We start from the raw sequence: 23,955 nt of genomic DNA on the forward strand, positions 1-23,955 counted from the left end.
TGTCTGCTCCTGTGATGCCCGCTTGATGTCGCTCATGATGCCAGTGCTGGACCAGTTTATGCTGTCGATGTTGGGATGTAGCTCTGCAGCACATTGTCTTGTCCAGGGCCAGTGCTTATCATAAGAGCTTTTGTTTATGAAGCAACTGAGCACATACTATTGATTTTTTTCTGTGTTAATGGATGGGAAAAGGGCATAAATAATTCCTGACAAATGCTATTTCAGAAATCAGTTCTACTTGGCTTTGAAATCACTTCCTACCTCCCGTCTCCCTGCCTGCTCCTCCCCAGTGCTCAGACCTCAATTGTCTTCTCTTCTCTTTTCACACACGACTTTCCCTAGGTCGTGTGTTCCTTGGTAAGGGTGCTGGTTGGAGTTTTGACGTAAGAGTAACTCTTTGTCAGGAGAGACTGTCCCAGATGCTGCAGGGCATCTCCAATTCATGCCCATTTAATGCCAGTGATGTGTCCCTCCTACTTCCAGTTACCAGGCAACCGGAAATACTCCCACACAGTACCTGATGCCCCCAGTTGAAAACAGCTGCAGGCCGATCTCATCTATTCCAAGGCTTTAACTGTCTGTATTCTAAAGACTCCAAAATGTGCCTCCCAAGCTCGGCTTACTCTTGATTCAGGCTTATGTAAGTTGATTCAGGCTTACGTAGCCAGCTATTGACTTGCCTCTGCCCGGGGTTCTAATGGGATCTCCACTTGTGTCCAGAAGTTGTTTTCCGGATCTCCTCTGCCCTGCCTCAGGAAATGAGGACTGCATTCTACTCAGTGCTCTGGCTCAGCACCTGTGGAGTGTTCCTTGATTTCTCTTGCTGTCTCAGCAAATGCCCCTAGGCTCTATCTCAAAATATATTCATTGTCTGACCTCTTTCCTCCACCTCTAGACCACTACGGTCTCTTACCTGGAGAAGACTCCCTTGTGGTCTCCCAGCCTTCACCGTTGCTGATGTCCACTCCAGAAGGATGCTGTTAAAATCTCAGTTGGCTTCATTTTTTTTTTCTTCAGCCGTGCCTTGCAGCATGTGTAAATCTTAGTTCCCTGACCAGGAATCAAACCTGTGCCTCCTGGATTGTAAGTGCAGTGTCTCCACCACTGGACCAGCAGGGACGTCCTCTGTCAACTTCTCATTGCTGCTCTGCTCAGAGCCCTTCCAGGCTTCCTGAATTCTCCCTGGGCACGCACTATCGGCCCTACCCTTCTTCCTTCACTCCTCTTCCCGGGCTACACCCGCCTCCTTGCTTCTCCCCCTACCGGCAGGGCCTTTGCACTTGCTGTTCCCTCCACCTGGAGTGCTTTTACCCTGGATTTTTGCTGACTCACTTCCTTTAGCTACCTTCTTAAATGTCACCTCCTCAGAGAGGCCTTCCCTGACTACCTTTTCCAGAGTAGCACCCTGACCCCAGCACACTCTTCCTCCTTGCTACCCTGCTTTATTTTTCTTGAAAATCATGATCAGATTTATTAAGCATCTGTTTGGGTGGGTGTCTGTTTATTGCTTGTCTCTCTAACTGGAATCTAAGCTCCATGAGGTAGGGAGCCTTCTTGGTCATATTCTGTGCTCCATCCCCTACCAGAGGCCTGGCCCATGATTGATAAATGAGCAAGACACCCTGACACACATTGAGGTGGTTCTCACTTTGCTCTTCTTCCAATCCCCCTGCTTCACCTTTTCTGTCCTGTCCAGAGGGCAGCGGGCAGGTCATGCAACACTGATGCAGGTTCTCCTCCAGGCACTTTCCCAGGATGTACTGGTGTGGCTCCATAAGCTCTTCCAGCTATTTTCCCTCCCCCAACACAAAGTTAGCTGGCCTCTGAGCAACTGTAAGAATATAAACCCATCCTGATATTTCTACGTTTTATTCCTTGCAGAGCCTTCTCTGCCCCATCTTACTTTACCCATGAGTCAAATCCACCTTGTTATCTCATGTTCCAGCCTCTGTCAGAGGAGGAGGAGGAGGATGGAGCCTGAGGCAAGCACACTGACAGTTGTAAAGGTTGACAGCCTGACTGGTGTGGAAAGACATGGTTCAGAAGCTTAGCCATTTCCAGGCCCTTGGTATCATGGCAAAACCTACAGACTTCAGTGTCATAGCATAACAGAGCTCATGTTTTCAAAATAATGATGACTAAGTAAAGGTTGTTATTAAGGACAAAGAACGTCCTTTATTAGGTCCCAGTGTGTATCAAGCACAACATCACTTATTTCATCCTGCATAGAGGTTCATAGCGACTTCTTTTTGTCATTGAGGAAACTGAGTCTCGTGTACGTTAAATCATGTGCCAGGGTCACCTTCTCCAAAGTCCTAAGGATGTCTGATGGCAAAAGGAATAAACCTCAGTAATCTGGAACATTTGCCATACAGCTGGTTCTATGATTCCCCAAGTCTGTTGACTGTATTACACACTTCCCTAGTTATGAGCTGACTGTATTTTTCCCTTGCACTTGGAGCTTGGTGAGCTGATGACCAGTACTGAGATGTGTCTGGCATCTGTTCACTGTTCCCCAGGATCAGCAGCAAGCTCGCCAGTCCCAGCTCGCTCAGGATGAGCGCGTTTCACGCTCCTATCTTGCCCTGGCGACAGAGACCGTGGACATGTTCCATATCCTCACCAAGCAGGTCCAGAAGCCATTCCTGAGACCCGTGAGTAGAACCTTCGGGGTATTTGTTTCGTCTGTGGGATTCAACATTCAGAGCCTATCAACTTAGAACTAAATATAGTCGTCATTGAAATTCTGGGTATTTTAGCATCACAGTCACCAATCAGTTAGAATCTGTCACTGAGTTTGTTCCCAGTTATGCTAATTGATATGCACAGCACTCTGTTGATACACTGAAGTCTGAAGACGGTCACTTCTAGTTCACTTTCTGCTGAGACAGCACATTGGATTATTAATGTTGAAGCTGTGGCATATTTTTATCATTATTGATTCCTGTGTTTTATTTATAAGAAAAGTATAAAGGGACATCAATTGGAAATTAGAGTTTATTAAGTAGAAATAATTGACAGTGTGTAAGATCTTTGGTTCTCTTCAAGTGTAGCTTTGTTACATTCAGGAAGTCAAAGGTTATTGAGAGCCTTAGTTAGGGTTTATGATAGATCACTGGTAGACAGAATGTTTGACTTTGACTTGATTGAAGAGACCTGGATCCTGTTTCTGAAGTCAAAGCTGAGAGGCATAAATGAAAATCTCTGCTTTGCTTTGACCACCACCCCCCACCCCCACCCCACACACACACACACGGAGTTTAGAGGCATTACAGTGTGGCCACGCATAAATGAAAATCTCTGCTTTGCTTTGACCACCCCCCCCCCAACACACACACACACACACACACACACACACACACACACGGAGTTTAGAGGCATTACAGTGTGGCCACGACAAGGGTAGTGAGGAAGGCAAGAAAGGGACCTAAGATTTGGTAGTCCATTGTTCACATGGAAGCACAGTTATAGTGGAATATAATTTTACTATGTATTTCCTCCAGTTTCCCTCTCTATTTTAAAAAGAAATTTTTGGATGCACAGCACAGCATGTGGGATCTTAGTTCCCCAGGGATCAAACCTGTGCCCCCTACAGTGGAAACACAGCCTCAGCCACTGGACCTCAGGAAAGTCCCCTCCCTGCTTACTCTTACCTTCAGGATCATCACCACACCCTGGCCTGGGTGCAGCTTACGAGATGGGCCCTCTCCCCTGTCCCCTTTCCATTTCATGTGTTTTCATAAATAGATTTCAGCACAGGAGCAACAAAACATGAAGCAAACAGTGCATCATTAAAAGCATAAGAACACGGCAACTCATTTAGACAAGGTACTTCAAACACTTGCTTCCCTTAAAGCCTTGCAAACGGAGTTTCTATAAACTTTTTCTGTAAAGGCCAGACAGTGAATAGTTTATATGTTGTGGGCCACACAGTCTCTGTCTCAGCTACTAATTGCTGTTACTGTGTTCCAGTAAGACTTCCTCAGCTGAGGCATCAGGCCAGATTTGTCTTAGCCCGGAATTTGCCAGTCCCTGCGCTAAGTCATGTTGAATTTTATGTTCAGGTGCTCCAATGGCAGTGCCATGTGATGTTTAGAGGGTCAGAAACTGTAAAAACTACTTGAGGGACTTCCCCAGTGGTCCGGTGGCTGAGAGTCCAAGCTCACAGTGCAGAGGGACCAGTCAGGGAACTGGATACCCCATGCCCAAACTAAGAGTTCACATGCTTCAACGAATATCGAAGATCCTTTGTGCCACAGCTAAGACCCCACACAGCCAAACAGATAGATGAATAAAAAGAAATATTTAAAAATATCTTTTGAGACTAAATTATCATACAGCCTTTTTTTTTAACTCTAAATTCTTCATTTTTAAAGGAAATTATTGAAAGCTAAGTCTAATATTTTCATGTCAATTAAAATTAATTTTTTTCAAGATCTACTAACTGATCTGAGCTGTCCGCACACATGGGTCATGGTCTTCTGCCCCCGGCTTTGCTCTGCCTGCCATCATCTTTCTTTTTCCTTTGCTGTACTGTTTTCACCTTCTTGGCTAGTCTTGGCTGGTTAGCACAAAACTCTGCCACTTCAGAAAGAAAAATCACCAGTTATATTCTATTCTTAATCACTCTTTTATCTCACAGTTTCTTAACAATTAAATATAGGAATATGGTGGGGGAGGGAGGTGCAAGAAAGAGAGGATATATGTATATGTATAGCTGACTCATGTTATACAGCAGAAACTGACACAGCATTGTAAAGCAGTTATCCTCCAACTTAAATTTTTTTTAACAATTTAAAAGTTACAGATGTATTGTCAAGACATAAAATATTTAGAAATTGTGAATCAAAAATGAAAGTGTTTGTAGAATAACAACATGGATATATTCATCTTAACCCAAGGGATGACATTCCATCATACTTCAGTGAAGAAGAGTAGATTAAAGAATATATATTCATCAAAAAAAAACAACAGGAGTACTTTACTTTGTGCAAGAGTAGGTCCTTTAAAAGCCAAGTTTAAGTTGATTTTGTATAGATCCAGTCATTAAATTTACTGAAAACCTTGTTCCTTAAAGAGAAGCCTTCAAGACTCATATTTATGGCTACTGTTTAATACTCTCCAAGTGAGATTTTTCCCTCTCAGGTTTCCTTAAAGCAAAGTATGCCCATTTGTAGTAGTACTGTATCATCTAGTGGGGTCATAGCATGTTATTTCATACTTAGCTTCTAGTTGTTTCATTTGTTTTGTTTCACTGGCTTGATTTAAAACCATTCAAGACAGATTTTATCTTCTCTTTTGTATTTCTCTGCTCTTTGCATCTGATAAATGAGAATGGTGCATATTGTCTAAACTGCCAGGAACATTTAAAATTTATAAAAAAAATAATACCTAAAATGATGGCTGAAAGAGCAGACTCAAACTTTTGTGACTTGTTTCTCAGCAAATTCAAGTGATTGTTGTTTTTATAATTAAAAACATGAATTTAAAGAAAAGGTTGCTTTTTTGGTATTTATAAATATTTCATCAGGCTGCAGCATTCTATTACACATTAGAATTGTTGTATTAGAAATGAGAGTAAATAGAAGGCTGAATGGAATGTCCTCCTTCAGCTTATATGATGTAGCAGAGGTAAGGGATTCTTTGAACATCTATGCTGCCAATTCTTGGCCCTGCAGCCGCTGAAAGGAGAGTGTTTGGTCCTCCTTACTTGACTTGACAGCTTGACTTGTCCCGTTATCCTGTGATTCCCTAGGAACTTGGACCCCGATTGGCCGCGATGCTGAACTTCAATCTTCAGCAACTCTGTGGCCCGAAGTGCCGTGACCTGAAAGTTGAAAACCCCGAGAAATATGGCTTTGAACCAAAGAAGCTGTTGGACCAACTGACCGATATTTACTTGCAGCTGGACTGTGCCCGGTTCGCGAAAGCCATCGCTGACGACCAGGTCAGTGCCTGGGGGGCGGGCGACTTGAATTTGCGTCCCTGTGGATGTCCTGGCAGACTCCATGCACATTCCTCTGTTTCTGGATTTTCCCCGCTGGAAATCAAGGAAGGGGACACTTTGCAAAATGTAGCTTGGAAAGTTTTTAGGATGTAAACAAATAACAGCCACAGTGGCAAGGGAAACTTGTCTGGTATAAATGGAGATGAACCGGTTATTGTGCTTTGGACGTAAAGAGCAGATTTGGCTCTCAGATCCATTTCCAGTTGAGTTTGTAACCCATCTTGTTAAGAGCCTTGCTTGACAAATCTGTTAAGCTCAGAAGAAACCCTGTTTTCTCAGGGAGTCCCTTCAGCTTCAGTGCTGCTGTTAATTCTGTGGTTCCAGGTTTCAGACCTTTTTTGTTATGTTTACATCCTTCCCTCCCTTATTCCTTGGGTCCTGGTGATCACATCCATTTTGTGGTTTTCATTTCCACAGCTTCCAATTTAGTCCCAGAAACCCCAGTCCAGCCTTGATTTTTAATTTTTCAGAATCTCCTACAGGGCTTCTTCCTCCACGTTCCTCTGTCCTGCAGCATCTTCAGCACTTTAGTAACTAATGGTTATTAACCACATGTCAGGGTTTAACCACCTTTCATGTTTTCACTTGTGACCCTCACAAAATCCTGTGATACGGGTTCCCTTGGATTCCTCACACCCTCAGAGGCGCACAGAGGTTAGAGAGGCACACGGTTGGTGTGGGGCAGAGACAGGGCTCCTCCCCAGTGCCTGACCTGAGTCCCTGTCCTCAACTTCTCTGCTCTCTGCTTAAAATGCCCCAATGTTCCATGTTCATTTCCATCTCTCCATCTTTGTTCACATTGTTTTTCCAGATATTAATTACCTCTCAGGGTAACTGTCACTAGGAATTCCAGAAAAGTGGTTGTTGTTGTTGATTTATTTATTTATTGGCTGCCCTGCAGGGCATGTGGGATCTTAGTTCCCTAACCAGGGATCGATCTTGCATCTCCTGCATCCCTGCATTGGAAGCACGGCATCGTAACCAGTGAACCACCAAGGAAGTCCCCTCCAGAAGGTTTTTTACTTACATATCATCTAAAGGTCAAAATAGGGAAATTGCAGGTCCTCTTTTGTTTTTTTCCAATAAAAACTTTATTGAGACATACGTCATATACGTAGTAGGTACTTTTAGATGTAAGCAGGAGATGTGGTCTTGACAGAGTGCCTGCAATGGAAAAAAACCACATATGTCTAAAGCAGTTTTTCCGCAAAAAAGTAGTGGTAAAAGAACAGGTTAGGTGTTTGCAGTTATTTTGAGGAGATGCTAAAATGATTCTCCTGTCTGCAACTATAATATTGCATGTATTGAGAAATGGAAGATAAACAGTAGCCTTAGGAGGGACAGGAAATGGAAACGCTCACCATGTGAGCTCAGGGCGTCCGCCTTGGGCCGCAGGCCGACTAGAACGGGGCCTCTCAGCCCGGCCAGAGGTCAGGTGTGAGAAGTCCCCGAGGACTCTTCCACTCTCACAGTCAGGGACCCCAGAGGGTCGTTAGCCTGCTCCCTCTCCTCCTGGTAGGTTTTCCTGTGGCCACCACAACGCAAGAAGTTAATGTAACACAAAGTTTGCAGTGTGGATGAACACAGCATACCCAGTGAGACAGTGAAAACCAAAGGGGTGCTTCCTACTGCTTTCCTTGGTGACTAGTAAACCATCCACACTCCCTGGTAACGCCTGTGGATTATGGTGGTGGCCTACGGTGGCACTCAGGTCTGCTTGAATGTCTCAGTAGCCCTGTTCTTCCAGACCCTTGAAGCAAGCACACAAGTGCTGGTGACACTATGGAGAGAGGAACGCTTTTTAAGTAGGTTTTTTGCTGTGTTGGACAGTGTGATATTTGTCTCGATTTTTGGACACTTTGCATTTATGTTGGCTGTAAGCCAATGAGGGGCCTGCCAACTGGATTGTTTTGGAAGAGGGTCTGGGTGGTGGGGAGGGGCAGAAGCATGGAAGACTGGAAGGCTCCAGGGAGGTGGTAGCACTTTGTTATCTCCTTTGGGGGCAGTGCTGTTGATTTGCTCTGGTTCCGTCTGGTGTGTCTTAGTTTCCTGGGAAGACAAAAGGAAGAAGAAAGTGGCGGCCGAGCAAGAAAAGAAGCAGAGAGCCTTGCACGCACGAGAGCGGGTGGAAGACAGGTGCCCAGGACAGGTGACAGGAGACACCAGTACAAGGAGCCCTGAGCTTTACACTCAGATCTGAGTAGAGAGCCCCTGGTCAGGGTGGGAGGAAGTGGGGTGGGCAGCAGGACAACTGTGCCCAAAGCCCAGATTGCCTAGGAGAAGAGAGGTCCTAGCCTGACTTGGGAACCGTGTCCAGGGCTGCATCTCCCTGTGCTTTCCGGACAGATGGATGGCAATCTGATGCTCCTGGAGCACTGTCTGTTAACACCACGTTTCGTGAAAAAGTGATGATAGTAAAGAGCCCACCTGAAATCTCACTTCTCCCATGCACCTTTTTTTTTTTTTTAATTGAGGTGAAAGTCACATAACACAAAATGAGCCATGTTGAAGTGTACAGTCCAGTGGCATTTATTACATTCACAGTGTTGGACAACCATCCCCTCTCTAGTTTCAGAACATTCTATCACTCCCATAAGGAAGTCCTATATCCATTAAGCAACCACTGTCCCATCTCACCCCAGCCCCTAGCAACCAGTAAACTTCTTTCTGTCTTTATTTTACCTATTTTTATATTTGTCTATTCTGGATATTTCATATAAATGGAATGATACAATGTACATGACTTTTTGTGTCTGACTTCTTTCACGTAGCATGTTTTCAAGATTCATCTATGTTACACATGCATCAGTACCTAGTTCCTTTTCTTTTTTTTTTGACGTTTGTTTATTTTTGGCTTTGCTGGGTCTTCATTGCCACACGCGGGCTTTTCTCTAGCTGCGGAGAGCAGGGGCTGCTCTCTCGTTGCGGTGCACAAGGCTTCTCATTTCAGTGGCTGCTGCTGTTGTGGAGCATAGTGACAGGTGGGCTTCACGTGTTGCAGGACATGGGCTATAGAGCGCGGGCTCGGTAGTTGTGACACATGGGGCTCAGTTGCCCTGTGGCTAAGGGATCCTGTTGGCCCAGAGATTGAACCCATGTCTCCTGGTGGCTCAGACTGTGAAGAATCTGCCTGCAATGTGGGAGACCAGGGTTTGATCCCTGGGTCGGGAAGATCCCCTGAAGAAGGAAATGTCTACCCACTCCAGTATTCTGGCCTGGAGAGTTCCGTGGACAAAGGAACCTGGTGGGCTACAGTTCATGGGGCCGCAAAGCAGTCAGACAAAGTATTTGTGTGAATACCTATTTTCAATTCTTTAGGATATACTTAGGAGTAGAATTTCTGAGTCATATGGTAATTCTGTGTTTAACAGTCCCACAAGCCCACGAGTAGTGTACGAGAGTTCTAATTTCTCCACATCCTCACCACTTGCTCTTTTCTGGTGTTTTTGTTTTGTTTTGTTTTTGATAGACACCCTAGTGGGAGTGAAGTGGTATTTCACTGTAGTTTTCATTTGCATTTCCCTAATGACAAGTGCTTGCTGGCCATTTGTGTATCTTTTTTGGAGAGCTATATATTCAGGTCCTTCATCCATTTCTTTTTTTCCCCTTAGCTGCACCAAGTGGCTTGTGAGATCTTAGTTCACCGACCAGGGATTGAACCCAGGCCCTCGGTAGTGAAAGCATGGTGTCCTAAACACTTGACCGACAGGAAATTCCCCTTTATCCATTTTTGAAATTGGATCCTTTCTATTTTGTTCTTTATGTATTCTGTGTGAGTTCTTTAATACTTTCTGGATACTAGACCAACATCAGATACATAATTTGCAGATATTTTTATGTCCAATTTTGTAGCCATTCTTTACAATCCTTGAGGTCAAGGATAACATCTTTGCTTCCTCTCCAACCCCATCCACGCTGAACTTGAAGCAGCAGCTCAGTAATCTGTATTTGTTTGACTATTGGTGCTGCTGCTCTTTGACACTGAATGCCATGTCCCCTTATCATGAGTGCCCTTTGGTTTCTGATCATGTTTATCCACTGCTGTATCTTAGAAGTTGACTCAGCAGCAGGCACAAGTCAGTCAGTTAAAAATTCAATCATCTTTTTTGGGGGGTGCCACGTAGCATGTGGGATCATAGTTCCCTGACCAGGGATTACACCCATATCCCCTACATTGGGAGCACAGAGTGTTTAATCACTGTACCGCCAGGAAAGTGCAAAATTTCTTTCAAGAAATAGAGTGGGTGATGTTTTCAAGAACACCAAATGGACTGAAGCATTCAAGGTGAATCATCACAGTAGCGTGGACAGCAGCAGCCACCCTGTGCGTTTTGCCCTTTCAGCATCTGACTGTGAACTTCTGCCCATTTATTTCCCTGTGAAGTGAAAATCACTCAGTCGTGTCCGACTCTTTGCGAACCCATGGACTGTATAGGCCAGGATACTGGAGTGGGTAGCTATTCCCTTCTCCAGTGGATCTTCCCAACCCAGAAATCAACCTGGGGTCTCCTGTATTGCAGGCAGATTCTTTACTAACTGAGCTATCAAGGAAGCCCTCGGGGATGGGGATGGTGGCTTACCTGGCTCATAATAAGTAGATACCAAATAAAGTATCTGTTGAACTAAAGTAGTAATTTAGTTTCAGAAAACTGTAACTATTATTGCTAGGCCCAGACAAAAAGAAAAACACTTAGTCCTTTGCTGTTTTCCCACCTGGATTGAATAAGGGACATGGGTGTGTGTGGAGAGAGAAAGTGAGCATGTGCACTTATTTAGAAACTGAAGTTGAAAAAAGGATAGAAGGAAGACTGAGGACTTTCAATCCAGCGTTCTGAGAAAACACAAGTACTAAGATGAATTCATCCCACAGATATATGTTCTTGTGAATCCTCGTTTAGAAACCACAGGTCACTGATTTAATCATTCCCTGACTATCTTTGTATCACTAAAGTGGCGTGTGGCCAGTGGTTTTGCCTAAATGCCAAATATGATACTTTGCTCTTTTGAAATGGCAGTGATTAATATAAATTAGGCACCTGTAGGGTAGGTGTTACTACCAGCATTTTACACCCAAGGAGACTGGGGCTAAGGAGAGTTAGAGCCTTGCCTAAAACCACACAGTGGGTAGATGGTGAAGCCAGGTTTGAAGTCCAGGGTCACCTGGATCTGTGGTGGGGCTTGCCCTGCGGGTCATCCCTCCCACTCTCACAGGCACAATCCCTGTTTGCTCCCATCAGCAGAGCCTCTGACATTTAATAGCATTAAACTAAAAGATCTTAAAGAAGCATCAGAGAACGAGAGAAAGCTCCTGTTGATTGTGCACTCTGTTTGGGTTGTTTTCACCGTGTTTACCTTTAGGGAAAAGAACTGAACTAGCTACCTCCTCTTGCAGGGTGTTGGGTCTCTGTATGCTGTGCTTAGTCCTTCAGTCATGGCCACCTCTTTGCAACCCATGAACTGTAGCCCGCCAGGCTCCTCTGTCCATGGGGATTCTCCAGGCTAGAACACTGGAGTGGGTTGCCATGCCTTCCTCCGGGGGATCTTCCCAGCCCAGGGATCAAACCAATGTCTCCCACATTGCAGGCGGATTCTTTACCATCTGAGTGCCTTACGAAGACTGAACTAGACTAGATTTCCTTTTCTTTTTAATATTAAAATTTTAAGAGAAATGCATATTTGTTGTAAAAGTAACTAAATTTTTAAAAAATTCCTCTCATTTGCCTCAGTCCTAAAGCCCCTTCCAGAAGTAATGACCTTGTACATAAAGCCCAGTCTTTATGTATTTATAGCCATGTCAAAGTGTATTTATATATACTTATAATTTTAGGGCTTTTTTAGAAAACACAGCCTACTCTGGATATTTTCTGCAGGTTGCTTTTTTCCATTTATATTTACATCTCACATTGTCTTTCCTCGTTTGCAGAGATCCTACAGCAAAGAGTTGTTTGAAGAAGTTATTTCAAAAATGCGGAAGGCGGGAATCAAATCCACCATAGCGATAGAGAAATTTAAGCTTCTGGCCGAGAAAGTAGAGGAGATTGTGGCTAAGAATGCACGTGCAGAAATTGACTACAGTGACGCCCCAGACGAGTTCAGAGGTGAGTGGACCCACTTTTCTTATACCAAATTCTTTGATTTAACCTGAAACCTGTAACATTAGAAGATGTTCTGTGCTCTCCTTGCTTTTTTGAGACTCTTGGTCTGAAATTGAAATTACCATTGCCTACTTTTAGTTCATATTATAAATGACAAGGGGAAAAAATCCTTCGCCTGATTTCAAACCAGATAACAGCCCTGAAAATTCTAAGGTCAGCCTTGCCTTTGCAGGCAGGGATTTCTATGTTCTAAGAATTGTGAGGAGTTCTAAGAGGAAGGGTTGATTCTAGCTGCCATCTTCGCTGCTTGCTGCTCTATCTGTCTTACTGTCTTTTTTTCTCTAATCTTTCCTCCTGGTAGCTGACAAAAGGATACTTTCCCATCTGCAAAAGGTCAAGTGTGTGCTTTTATCTAGTGCCGATTTCCTTCTAAACTTGGTGGCCTGGTCGGGGCCATTTGGTTGCTGCTCTGTTTTTCACTGATAGGAGGGACTTTGTTTTATATTCTTTTGCAGTTTTATGCACTGTTGTTTGACTAGAATTTGCTTTGCTTTGTCTCTCTAGACCCTCTAATGGACACCCTGATGACTGACCCCGTGCGACTGCCCTCCGGCACCATCATGGACCGCTCCATCATCCTGCGGCACTTGCTGAACTCTCCCACGGACCCCTTCAACCGACAGACGCTGACGGAGAACATGCTGGAACCAGGTACGGGAGGGCAGAGCTTGAACTGCAGTGTCTACACCTGTCTGAGCAGCAGGGCCAAAAATCCTGTGTCAGAGAGGAACCAAAAGGGGGAAACTTAACAAGTCCAGAGGCTTCATGGTTTCTGACACTTTGTAACGGAAAAGACACAAAACACTCTTTGCTGTTTTTCACTATAGAATTCCAGTCTTTACTGTTCATGTCCTCTTCCTCAGCCTTCAATTCCATGAGGATATAAATGGCCCTTTCTTTATACTGAACTGCAGGCATCATCTCTCAGGAAAAGCGCATCCAGGGCATTAATTCTTTCCTTTTCTTTTCTCAGTGCCAGAACTGAAAGAACAGATTCACGCCTGGATGAGAGAGAAACAGAACAGTGATCACTAAACCACCCTGCCTGCCCACCTTCTGCTGGAAACAGCCAGGGCCAGCGAGGCAAACCAGAGTGATGGTGCACATGCTGTTCAAACATTGGAGGCAAAATACACCACAAGCCCACCCAGAGTGACCAAATGGTGGAGACCTGAAAGGACGTGAACAAGAGGAGGAACCCAATTCCTGTACATATATTTAAGTGACAAACGTGATCAAAAGCTTGAAGGACACATTTGATGATTGCTTGTGTAATAGAGCACGTCCTTCATATGTCAGAATTTGGGGCTTTTGCAGCAGAAGTCTTTTAGTGATTGATGAGACGGATGGGTCTGGGCAGCATCCCTTTCATCTTCCCCCACCCCACCCCCAATCCAATATCCGTTGATTTTGATTGTGATTAGAGAACCTTGGACATTTTGCTGCTAAAGAATCTCCCCCCTCCTACCCTCTTCCTGATCCTACTTGCACTGCTGTGGATTTTTTTTTTTAAGTGAAGCAAAAACAAAAATAAATTCCTTTCCTTGGCCCTCCAAACATATATTCTGTGAGATAACTGTGCCTGCAACAAGTGTTAATCCCGGGATCGTATTTTTATATCATATTCACGTATTTGTTTTTTTTAATTGGTGTTAGATGACATGATTAATAAAAGAGGCAAGATATTTTCAGAATTTGAATTTTAGTTTTTATTTTTTTTTCTTTTGAAATGTCCCATAATTTTTTTTTTTAATTATTCTAAACAAAATGAAGAGTATCTTATTGTGCTGGTCCTTGTAGTAAGCCCACTATCAGGAATCTGAGGAACAGCTGCAGCAAAAGAAGCATTTAAGTGTATCAGGATTTCATGTCTTACGGTTTGGGTGTTGGGGGTTTGGGGTTTTCTTTTAATGCTCTGTGACATTTTAAAATCTTTACAGTTATTCTGTGAGGGTAAATAAGTTCCTCAACCCTTGAGTCTCTGAGTTCAACGCAGGATTGTTTGTATGGATGTGTCCTGTGGGGCTTGGCCTTACCAAAGCAAAAAAGGGTGCGAGAAATGTAGAAGTATGTCTGCTTGTAAAACACACACACACACACACACGCACATAAACATAAAAGACTTTTTGTATTACTGCTCCCCACTTACCATACTTGAATTCTTGAATTTCTTTTGGGGTAAAAGAGGATTTTGAAACCATAAAGTGTTTTGGAAAAAATGAATTCTACAAAAACATACTTTCTTTTCCTTTTTCTCCCCCTGCCACTCCACAGACAATGTCCTCTGTTCAATTCCTAACGCAAACTACAATAAATGGTGATACACATTCAGAAGGAATCTTCTTTGAGTCTCTTCTTTTTGTGGAAAACAAAGGGGTGGGTGAAGAGCAAGAGCCAAATGTGTTCGCATGTGGTGCACGATCTTTACCAGAGCCAGCTGCTATTTTTAAAAGAAACCTCTCCTATGTGTCAGTCTTGGTGCTCCAGTTGGTTCTCCTGTCACTGTTTGCTTGTTCGAGTGGGTTGACTTTGCAATGTTCAGTCTCTCTGGTTCTCAGGTGGTTACTCTATTGCAAATATCTTTTCACTGACCTTTAAAATTTTTACTCCTGTGCTAACCATCTCATGAACATCCTTAGGCACTACAGTTGATAAAAACTTTGCCTAACAGCTTGTGAAATAAGAGAAAGCATTTCTGCAAAATTTGCTGTGTACCAAGCTCTGCCAAAGCCTGTACGTTGATGGTTTCGTTCTCTAAGATGATACTCTCATCTTTGCTTTTTTCCAGCAGATCAAAGTGAGGGGTGTGAAGGGGTTAGGTCATTTGCCAAATGTCACCTGTTCAGTTAGAAGAAGAGCAGGTGTCCTGGCTCCAAAGTCCTTGCCCACCCCACCCCCACAACTTTTAATGTTATCCTATTCTTCTATCCTTGGAAAGCTATGGCAAACCTAGACAGTGTATTTAAAAGCAGAGACATCACTTTGCCAACAAAGGTCTGTATAATCAAAGGTATGGTTTTTCCAGTAGTCATGTATGATGTGAGAGTTGGATCGTAAAGAAGGCTGAACGCCAAAGAATTGATGCTTTTGAATTGTGGTGCTGGAGAAGATTCATGAGAGTTCCTTGGACAACATGGAGATCAAACCAGTCAATCCTAAAGGAAATCAACCCGGAATATTCATTGGAAGGACTGATGCTGAAGCTGAAGCTCCAGTACTTCAGCTACCTGATGTGAAGAGCCAGCTCATTAGAAAAGACCCTAATATTGGGAAAGATTAAAGGCAGGAGGAGAAGGAAGCGACAGAGGATGAGATGGTTGGATGTCATAACCAACTGAATGAACATGAATTTGAGCAAACGGAGTTAGTGAAGGACAGGGAAGCCTGGTGTGCTGTCATGCATATGGTCACAAAGATTCGGACACAACTGAGTGGCTGAACAACAATTGTCCTTACTACAACAGCAATTCCATCTTGTGAAATGGCTTCTCATATCCTTCTGATGATATTAGTGGTGGCTTTTGTATTACAGTGTAGTTTCTCTTCCAAGTTCCTTTGACCTTTGTTTTTCTGTTGTTTTTTGTTTTGTTTTTTAATATTTATTTGGCTGTGCCAGGTCTTAGTTGCAGCGTGTGAGATCTAGTTCCCTGAGCAGGAATCAAACCCGGACCTCCTGCACTGGGAGGGTACAGTCTTAGCCACCGCATCACAAGGGAAGTCTCCCTCTGGCCTTTGTTTAATCTCTTTTATGTTACAGGATTTCCTCAAATACATAATTCTATTTACCTATCTGTATTAATAGAATGAGAATCTGGGTTAACTTTTTGTATACCATTTGGTAGAACTTCTTCAGTAGTAGTGCTCACATTTCTTAAGCTTTGCTGGGGTTTGCAGCATAAATCATCCCCTGCTAGGTTTTCCTTACTTTGGGGTTAGGTTTCATCTTGCTTTGGTTTGTTAAAGTTGTTCATCACTTCTTTTATTTTGGCTGTGCCATGTGGAGCATGCAGGATCTTAGTTCCCTGACCAGGGATTGAACCCATGCCCCCTGCAATGGAAGCGTGAAGTCTTAATCCCTGGACCACCAGGGAAGTCCTTGTAGCCACTATTCTACCACTTTTGGACCAAATCAACTTTTTACAAAAAATACTTTCACATTAACAATTTCAGACAATATATATAAAAGAAAGCCAAAATCACCCATAATCCCACCATACAGATGATTCTGTTTATTTTTTTTCACCAAGTTTGTATACACTTATGCCTGTACAATTATGATGCATATTGACTTCTGTGTCAGTTTTGTTTCTCCATCTCATGAATGTGTACTGATTGTCTTCTCCCCATCCAGATGATAAACTCCTGAGAGGTGCAGGTTCTGTCATGTTATTTGCATGCCCCACTTGCTCCCCATGAATGTAATACAATGCTGCTTTACCCATTCAGATGTATTCATTATTTTGAAAACTCAGTATTTGGAGGTTTCAAGGAGCTTCTATTGGATACAGCATGTCTCCTGCCTGTACTGTCTCTAGAAGGAAGATGTGTGGGATTTCTGTCTTTAGTCTAAGGGTTGCTATTTTATAGAAACTTGGGACTACCTTCATTCTGTTCATTATAGATATTAAATTACAAAATATTTTAAAAGTATCAATAGGTCTTGTCTTACAAGGAAGAAGGCCAAATAGGAAGGAGGATTTGAGAATCAGATAAGCAGAAGAGACATGATCCTAAAGAAAAAGATGATTAAAATAACTTCTTACTCCTTTTGTGACTCACTCCTGTGGGTTTCTAAAAGGAGGAGTTGATAGAATATCTTTTGGAAAAAATAGCCAAGCACATTACTTTGTTCACATTTTGTAACCTTCGGGTTGGGTAAAATACACTTCACTGTGTTGTTACTGAGGTGCTAAAGAAAGATAAGTAGGCCCTATTTATTCATTGATTTTTGGCTGCACTGGGTCGTCATTACCACACTAGCTAGAGTTTCTCTAGTAGAGAGTGAGAGAGTGAGAGCTACTCTCTCACTGTGGTTTGCGGGCTTCACATTACTGTGGCTTCTCTTGTTGCAGAGCACGGGCTCTAGATTATGCGAGCTTCCGTAATTGCAGCATGGAGGCTCAGTCTTTGGCGCACGGGGCTTAGTTGCTCTGCAGCAAATTGGATCTTCCCAGATCGGATCGAATCCGTGTCCCTTGCATCAGCAGGTGAATTCTTAACCACCAAACCACAAGGGGAGTCCCTATAGGTAAGCTTGTTTTGGGGGTTTTTTCATTTTAATTGGAGGAGGATTCCTTTACAGTATTGTGATTGTTTTTGCCGTACATAAATATGAATTGGCCGTAGGTATACATCCTTTTCTCCCTTCCCACCTCCCTCCAGGTTGTCACAGAGCACTGGCCTTGGGTACCCTGCATCATACATCAAACTCTCACGGGCTATCCATTTTACATATGGTCATGTATATGTTTTGTTGAAGGCAACAGCCATAGTATGAACTTGATGATTGGGTCAGCTGGCATTGGGCTGAAGGAATCCACCCTTGGTTGATAAGTAATGGGCATTTTATGATCATGTTCTGTGTACAAGCCACCCTCATATATATTAACTCATTAAATCACCAGCAGTTGTATAAAGAGACAGGGAACGGGCGTGAATCAAGGCCATCTGGGCTTCTGGGTCTGACCCCTTCACCACTCCTGTGAGGCAGTTCAGTGGCCCATCAGTATTTTTAGGGGTTTGGTTCCAGGACCCCCACAGATACCGCAGTCTGCACATGCTCAAGTTCCTTATATAAAATGTAGTTTTTGCTTATAATTTTCCCATGTACTTTAAACCATTTGTAAATTACTTACAATATCTAATGTAATGTAAATATTTGTAAATACAATGTAAATAGTTGATAGTGTTAGTCATTCAGTTGTGTCCAACTCTTTGGGACCCCATGGACTGTAGCCCATCAGGCTCCTCTGTCCTTGGGGTTCTCCAGGCAAGAATACTGGAGTGGATAGCCATTCCCTTCTCCAGGGGATCTTATCAACCCAGGGATGGAACCTGGGTCTCATGCATTGCAGACAGATTCTTTACCATCTGAGCCACCAGGGAAGCCCTAAATAGTTGATGGCATGGTACAAATTTAAACTTTGCTTTTGGAACTTTCTAGATTCTTCAAATCATGATTGGTTGAAACTGTATGTGGAACCCAAATATACAGAAGGCCAGCTGTGTTTCAGAATGGTCCAAGTGCATAATGGCCAAGGAGATATGGAGAAGCAGCATAGCATTCCAGAAGAGGCTTTGGCCTTGGGGTCAACTCTAGACTCACCCCTCATTTTATTTTTAAAAGAATGTAAATTTTAATTAAGAAAAGTCCACAACTTAGTTCATCAATTTATTTATTTTGGGGCTGCAACCAAGACTTCAGTTCCCCAGCTGGGGATCAAACCTGTGCCCCCTGCAATGAAAGTGTGGTGTCTTAACCACTGCACCACCAGGGAAGTCCTCAACCTGCATTTTAAGTGGTTAAATAACTTCAGTCTCACAGCTTTCAATACTAGCCACTCACTCACTGTTGACCCCCTAAATTTGTGTCTCCAGCCTCTCTTCTGTACTGCTGACACTGGACACCTCATATCTTAAAGGCTCTTGGAATTGTTGTTCAGTTGCTCAGTTGTATCTGAATCTTTGCAACCCCATGGACTGCAGCATGCCAGACTTCCCTGTCCTTCAACATCTCCCGGAGCTTGCTCAAATGCATGTCCATCGAGTCAGTGATGCCATCCAACCATCTCGTCTTCTGTCATCCCCTTCTCCTTCTGCCTTCAATTGTTCCCAGCATTAGGGTCTTTTCTAATGAGTTGGCTCTTCATATCAGATGGCAAAAGTATTGGAGCTTCAGCTTCACCATCAGTCCTTCCAATGAATATTCAGGACTGATTTCCTTTAGAATTGACTGGTTTGATCTTGCAGTCCAAGGGACTCTCAAGAGTCTTCTCCAACACCACAGTTCAAAAGCACCAATTCTTCGGTGCTCAGCTTTCTTTATGGTCCAACTCTCACATCCATACATGACTACTGCAAAAACCACAGCTTTGACTAGATGGACCTTTGTCAGCAAAGTAATATCTCTGCTTTTTAAAATGCTCTCTAGGTTTGTCTGGCTTCCCTAGTGACTCAGACAGTAAAGAATCAGCCTAAAATGCAGGAGACCAGGAAGATCCTCTGAAGAAGGAAATGGCAACCCATTACAGTATTCTTGCCTGGAGAATTCCATGGACAGAGGAGCCTGGCAACCTACAGTCCATGGGGTCGCAGAGTCGGATATGACTGAGCAACTAACATACACTAGGTTTTTCATAGCTTTCTTCCAAGTAGCAAAGGTCTTTTAATTTCATGGCTACAGTCAGCATCTGCAGTCATTTTGGAGCCCAAGAAAAATAAAGTCTGTCACTGTTTCCATTGTGTCCTCATTTATTTGCCATGAAGCGATGTGATCAGATGCCATGATCTTTGTTTTTTAAATGAGTTTTAAGCCAGCTTTTTCACTTTCCTTTTTCACCTTCATCTAGAGGCTCTTTAGTTCCTCTTCACTTTCTGCCATAAAGGTGGTGTCATCTGCGTATCTGAATTTATTGATATTTCTCCCTGCAGTCTTAATTCTGGCTTGTGCTTCATCCAGCCTGGCATTTTGCATGATGTACTCTACATATAAGTTAAATAAGCAGTGTGACAATAAACAGCCTTGATGTACTCCTTTCCCAATTTGGAACCAGTCCATTGTTCCATATCCAGTTCTAACTATTGCTTCTTGACCTGCATACAGATTTCTCAGGAGGAAGGTAAGATGTCCTGTTAGTCCCATCTCTTTAAGCATTTTCCACAATTTGTTGTGATCCACACGGTCAAAGGCTTTAGCATAGTCAATGAAGCAGTAGTAGATGTTTTTCTGGAATTTTCTTGGCTTTTTCTATGATCCAGTGGATGTTGGCAATTTGATCTCTGGTTCCTCTGCCGTTTCTAAATCCAGCTTGAACATCTGAAAGTTCTTGGTTCACGTGCTGTTGAAGCCTAGCTTGGAGAATTTTGAGCATTACTTTGCTAGTGTGTGAAATGAGTACAATCGTGTAGTAGTTTAAACATTCTTTGGCATTGCCTTTCTTTGGGATTTGAATGAAAACTGATCTTTTCCAGGCCTGTGGCCACTGCTGAGTTTTCCAAATTTATTGGCATATTGAGTGCAGCACTTTCACAGCATCATCTTTTAGGATTTGAAATAGCTCAGCTGGAATTCCATCACCTCCACTAGCTTTGTTCGTAGTGATGCTTCCTAAGGCCCACTTGTTCACACTCCAGGATGTCTGGCCCCAGGTGAGTGATCACACCATCGTGGGTATCTGGGTCGTGAAGATCTTTTGTATAGTTTTGTGTATTCTCGCCACCTCTTCTGAATATCTTCTGCTTCTGTTAGGTCCATACCATTTCTGTCCTTTATTGGGACCATCTTTGCATGAAATATTCCCTTGACATCTCTAATTTTCTTGAAGAGATCTCTAGTTTTTCCCATTCTATTGTTTTCCTCTGTTTCTCTGCTTTGATCACTGAGGAAGGCTTTATCTCTCCTTGCTATTCTTTGAAACTCCGCATTCAGATGGGTATATCTTTCCTTTTCTTCTTTCACTTCTCTTCTTTTCTCAGCGAGTTCTAAGGCCTCCTCAGAGAACCATGCAAAATGCCTTTTTGCATTTCTTTTTTGGGGAATGATTTTAATCATTGCCTCCTGTACAGTATTATGAACCTCTGTCCATAGTTCTTCAGGTACTCTATCAGATCTAATCCCTTGAATCTATTTGTCACTTCCACTGTACAATCTCATCTACTTTGAGGACCTAAATCTTGGTGCTAAATAGATTTAATGGCTTAAAATAGTTATTTTTTTCCCAACAAAACTCTTACACATTTATTACTAAGCCAAAGCACTAGTGCAGAAACACTGACACCAAGAGAAAAATTATTTTCCCAGTAAAACACATCCAGTCATTGAGATAGTAGTGCTGTTCTCAAAGTGATGCAATCAGATGCAAGTGACCTTGACACGACATACGCTTGTACTGCGTCATATGCGAGGCTCCTTACAGACCCAGCTTGGTTCTTCTTCATTGCCTTCTCTTCGAGTTGTACCTGATATTATTACCAGTTTTCATTCAAATCCAGTAAGGAATGGGACCATTCTGGCTTTGTTTCTTGGCCAAGAATCACTTGATCCTGAAAGTCATGTGAGAAGACATGGCGAGGAGCAAATTCAGCTGCACATAGGATGACAGAGAAGAGAAGAGAGTGGCCATGATTTAATGATCTTCTATCATGGTTCTGGCTGTGCTGACTCAGCAAAGCAGTTCTCACTCAGAGTCTCTTAGGCCATTGCATTCATAGTGGCTGAGCCTGGGGTCATTGCAAAGTCTTCTCGTTCACATCTGGCTGTTGGTTGGGACCCAGCTGGGACTGTTGGCTGGAATACCTACACGTGGCCTCTCTGGCACTTTTATCTTCACATTCCAGATTCTAAGAGCTAACACCCCAAGAGGACCAGATAAAAAATTGGTCTTTTATGACCTAGCAGTCTCAGAAGTCACACACTGTCACTTCTGCTGCCTTCACAGGCCTGCCTGGGTTCATGGGGAGGGAATACAGACCTCATCTCTCAATGGGAGAAATTCCAATGTCGCATGTTAAGAATAGTGTGTGGGGACTTCCTTGGCAGCCCCGTGGTTAGGACTCTGCTTTCACTTAGTTCCCCAACGAGTGAAAGTGAAAATGTTAGTTGCTCATTTGTGTCCAAGTCTTCACAACCCTGTTGCCTGTAGCCCACCAGGCTCCTCTGTTCACAGAATTCCCCAGACAAGAATACTGGAGTGGGTAGCCATTCCCTTTTCCAGGGCCTTGGTTCAATCCCTGGTTGGGGGACTAAGATCCTGCAAGCCACATGGAGCAGCCAAAAACAAACAAGAAAGAAAGAAATATGAACAAACGGTTCAAAATATAAGAAATACCAAAGAATATTGAGAGAAAGGATTGCCTCCTCCTTCTCACCCCAGTCTTCCAGCCTCCCATTACCCCTTCCACCCCTGTTACCAATTTTCTTTTTCAACAGAAATGGTAGTTCTACACTGTGTGCTTCTTACTTTTTTTCACATTAAATATACTTTGGAATCCTTTTTTTTCTTTCTTCTAGCAGCACAAATATTCTATTATTACCAGGTCATCTACTGATAGCACTTGGACTGATTGCATTCTGGGTTACCTCAAGTAAACAATCTTGTAAATACATCATTTTGTATGTGTGCAAACATATGTTGATATATTCCTAGCAATGGAATTAGATAATCAAAGAATACATAAAATTTCAATTTTACTGTATATAGGGATGTACCATTGACATTTTGACCAGCAGTGTATGAAACATCCTTCTGTGAGGTGGTCAGAGAAGGTCTCTCTGATAAAGTATCATTTAAAAATCTTGAAAGTGGGAATTCCCTGGTAGTCCAATGGTTAGGGCTCCCGAGGTGGCATAGTGGTCCTTGCCAATACTGGAGACACAAGAGACTCGAGTTTGATCCCTAGGTCAAGAAGATACCCAAGGAGGAGGAAATGGCAACCCACTCCAGTACGCTTGCCTGGAGAATCCCATGGACAGAGGAACTATAGGGGTCACAAAGACTCAGACACAACTGAGTACAATGAGCAAGTATGCACCCCCCCCTCCACCACACACACATACAGTGGTTAGGACTCCTTGCTTCCACTGCAGGGGGCCCGAGTTTGATCCCTGGTTGGGGAACTAGGATTCCAGAAGCCTTGTGGCAAAAAAAAAAAAACACACCAAAAAAACAACTTTGAAAGTAATGGAGAGAGACCTGCAAAGATCTGTGGGAAGAATGGCCCAGTCAGTGGAAACAAACAAATGTGGAAGCTACTACGACAGTTCTCTTGGTATGTTTAAGGAACAGAAAGGAGGCCAGTGTGCTAGAGAGAAATGAACAATACTATAAGTAGTAAATGAAGTTAGAGAAATTGAGAGGACTGGAGAGGTCGTGGCTCCCATGATAGACAGCTGCGAAGACTACACAATTACCTTGCATGACAGCGATGGCTATCGAAAGAGTGACACCACCCAACACCCATTTCCTGTTATCCACTTTGGCTCCTATGGAAAACAGGTTGAAGTGGGGATGGGCTTCCGTGTAAAAACACGGAAATGAAGGTACCAAGTGGAAGATTCCTGTAGCAGTTCAGGAAAGAGTGATGGGAGCTTAGATCAGGGCAGTGGCAACAGTGGTGAAGGTGGAGATTCTGAAAATATTTTGAAGGTAGAGTCAAAGGATTTGCCAATTTCTTGGATGTGAGAGTGAGAGAAAAAAAGGGGATTAAATTTGACTGTAAATGGGCTCCCCTGGTAGCTCAGTTGGTAAAGAACCTGCCTGCAATGCAGGAGACCCAGGTTTGATTCCTGGGTCGGGAAGATCTGCTGGAGAAGGGTAAGGCTACCCACTCCAGTATTCTGGCCTGGAGAATTCTATGGACTGAATAGTCCATGGGGTCACAAAGAGTCAGACATGACTGAGTGACTTTCACTTTCACTAAATGTTTGGCCTGAACAACCTGAGAGATGGAGTTTCCATTTACTTACAAGCTGTGCTTAGTCGCTCAGTCATGTCTGACTCTTTGTGACCTCCTGGACTGTAACCCACCAGGCTCCGCTGCCCATGGGGATTCTCCAGGCAAGAATACTGGAGTGGG

At 43.3% G+C, this 23,955-nt stretch overlaps 1 protein-coding gene and 1 pseudogene across 3 annotated transcripts in view; one reads left to right on the forward strand and one right to left on the reverse strand.

Annotated features, from left to right (window-relative positions):
• The window catches only part of UBE4B (ubiquitination factor E4B), a 124,660-nt gene extending 110,160 nt beyond the window's left edge, over positions 1 to 14,500 (forward strand). For all 3 annotated transcript variants that reach the window (XM_043486389.1, XM_043486387.1, XM_043486388.1), the window contains 5 exons: positions 2,520 to 2,654; positions 5,756 to 5,947; positions 11,931 to 12,105; positions 12,667 to 12,813; positions 13,136 to 14,500. In XM_043486389.1, coding sequence (XP_043342324.1) covers positions 2,520 to 2,654; positions 5,756 to 5,947; positions 11,931 to 12,105; positions 12,667 to 12,813; positions 13,136 to 13,197 — 711 coding nt within the window. In that variant the 3' untranslated portion in view covers positions 13,198 to 14,500. The remainder of the gene's footprint in view (positions 1 to 2,519; positions 2,655 to 5,755; positions 5,948 to 11,930; positions 12,106 to 12,666; positions 12,814 to 13,135) is intronic.
• A 6,790-nt stretch (positions 14,501 to 21,290) lies between these two features.
• On the reverse strand, positions 21,291 to 21,446 carry LOC122451687 (annotated as a pseudogene).
• Between the last annotated feature and the right edge of the window lie 2,509 nt (positions 21,447 to 23,955).

Source organism: Cervus canadensis, chromosome 13 (genome assembly GCF_019320065.1).
Source record: "Cervus canadensis isolate Bull #8, Minnesota chromosome 13, ASM1932006v1, whole genome shotgun sequence".
In the NCBI taxonomy this organism is placed as follows: domain Eukaryota; kingdom Metazoa; phylum Chordata; class Mammalia; order Artiodactyla; family Cervidae; genus Cervus; species Cervus canadensis.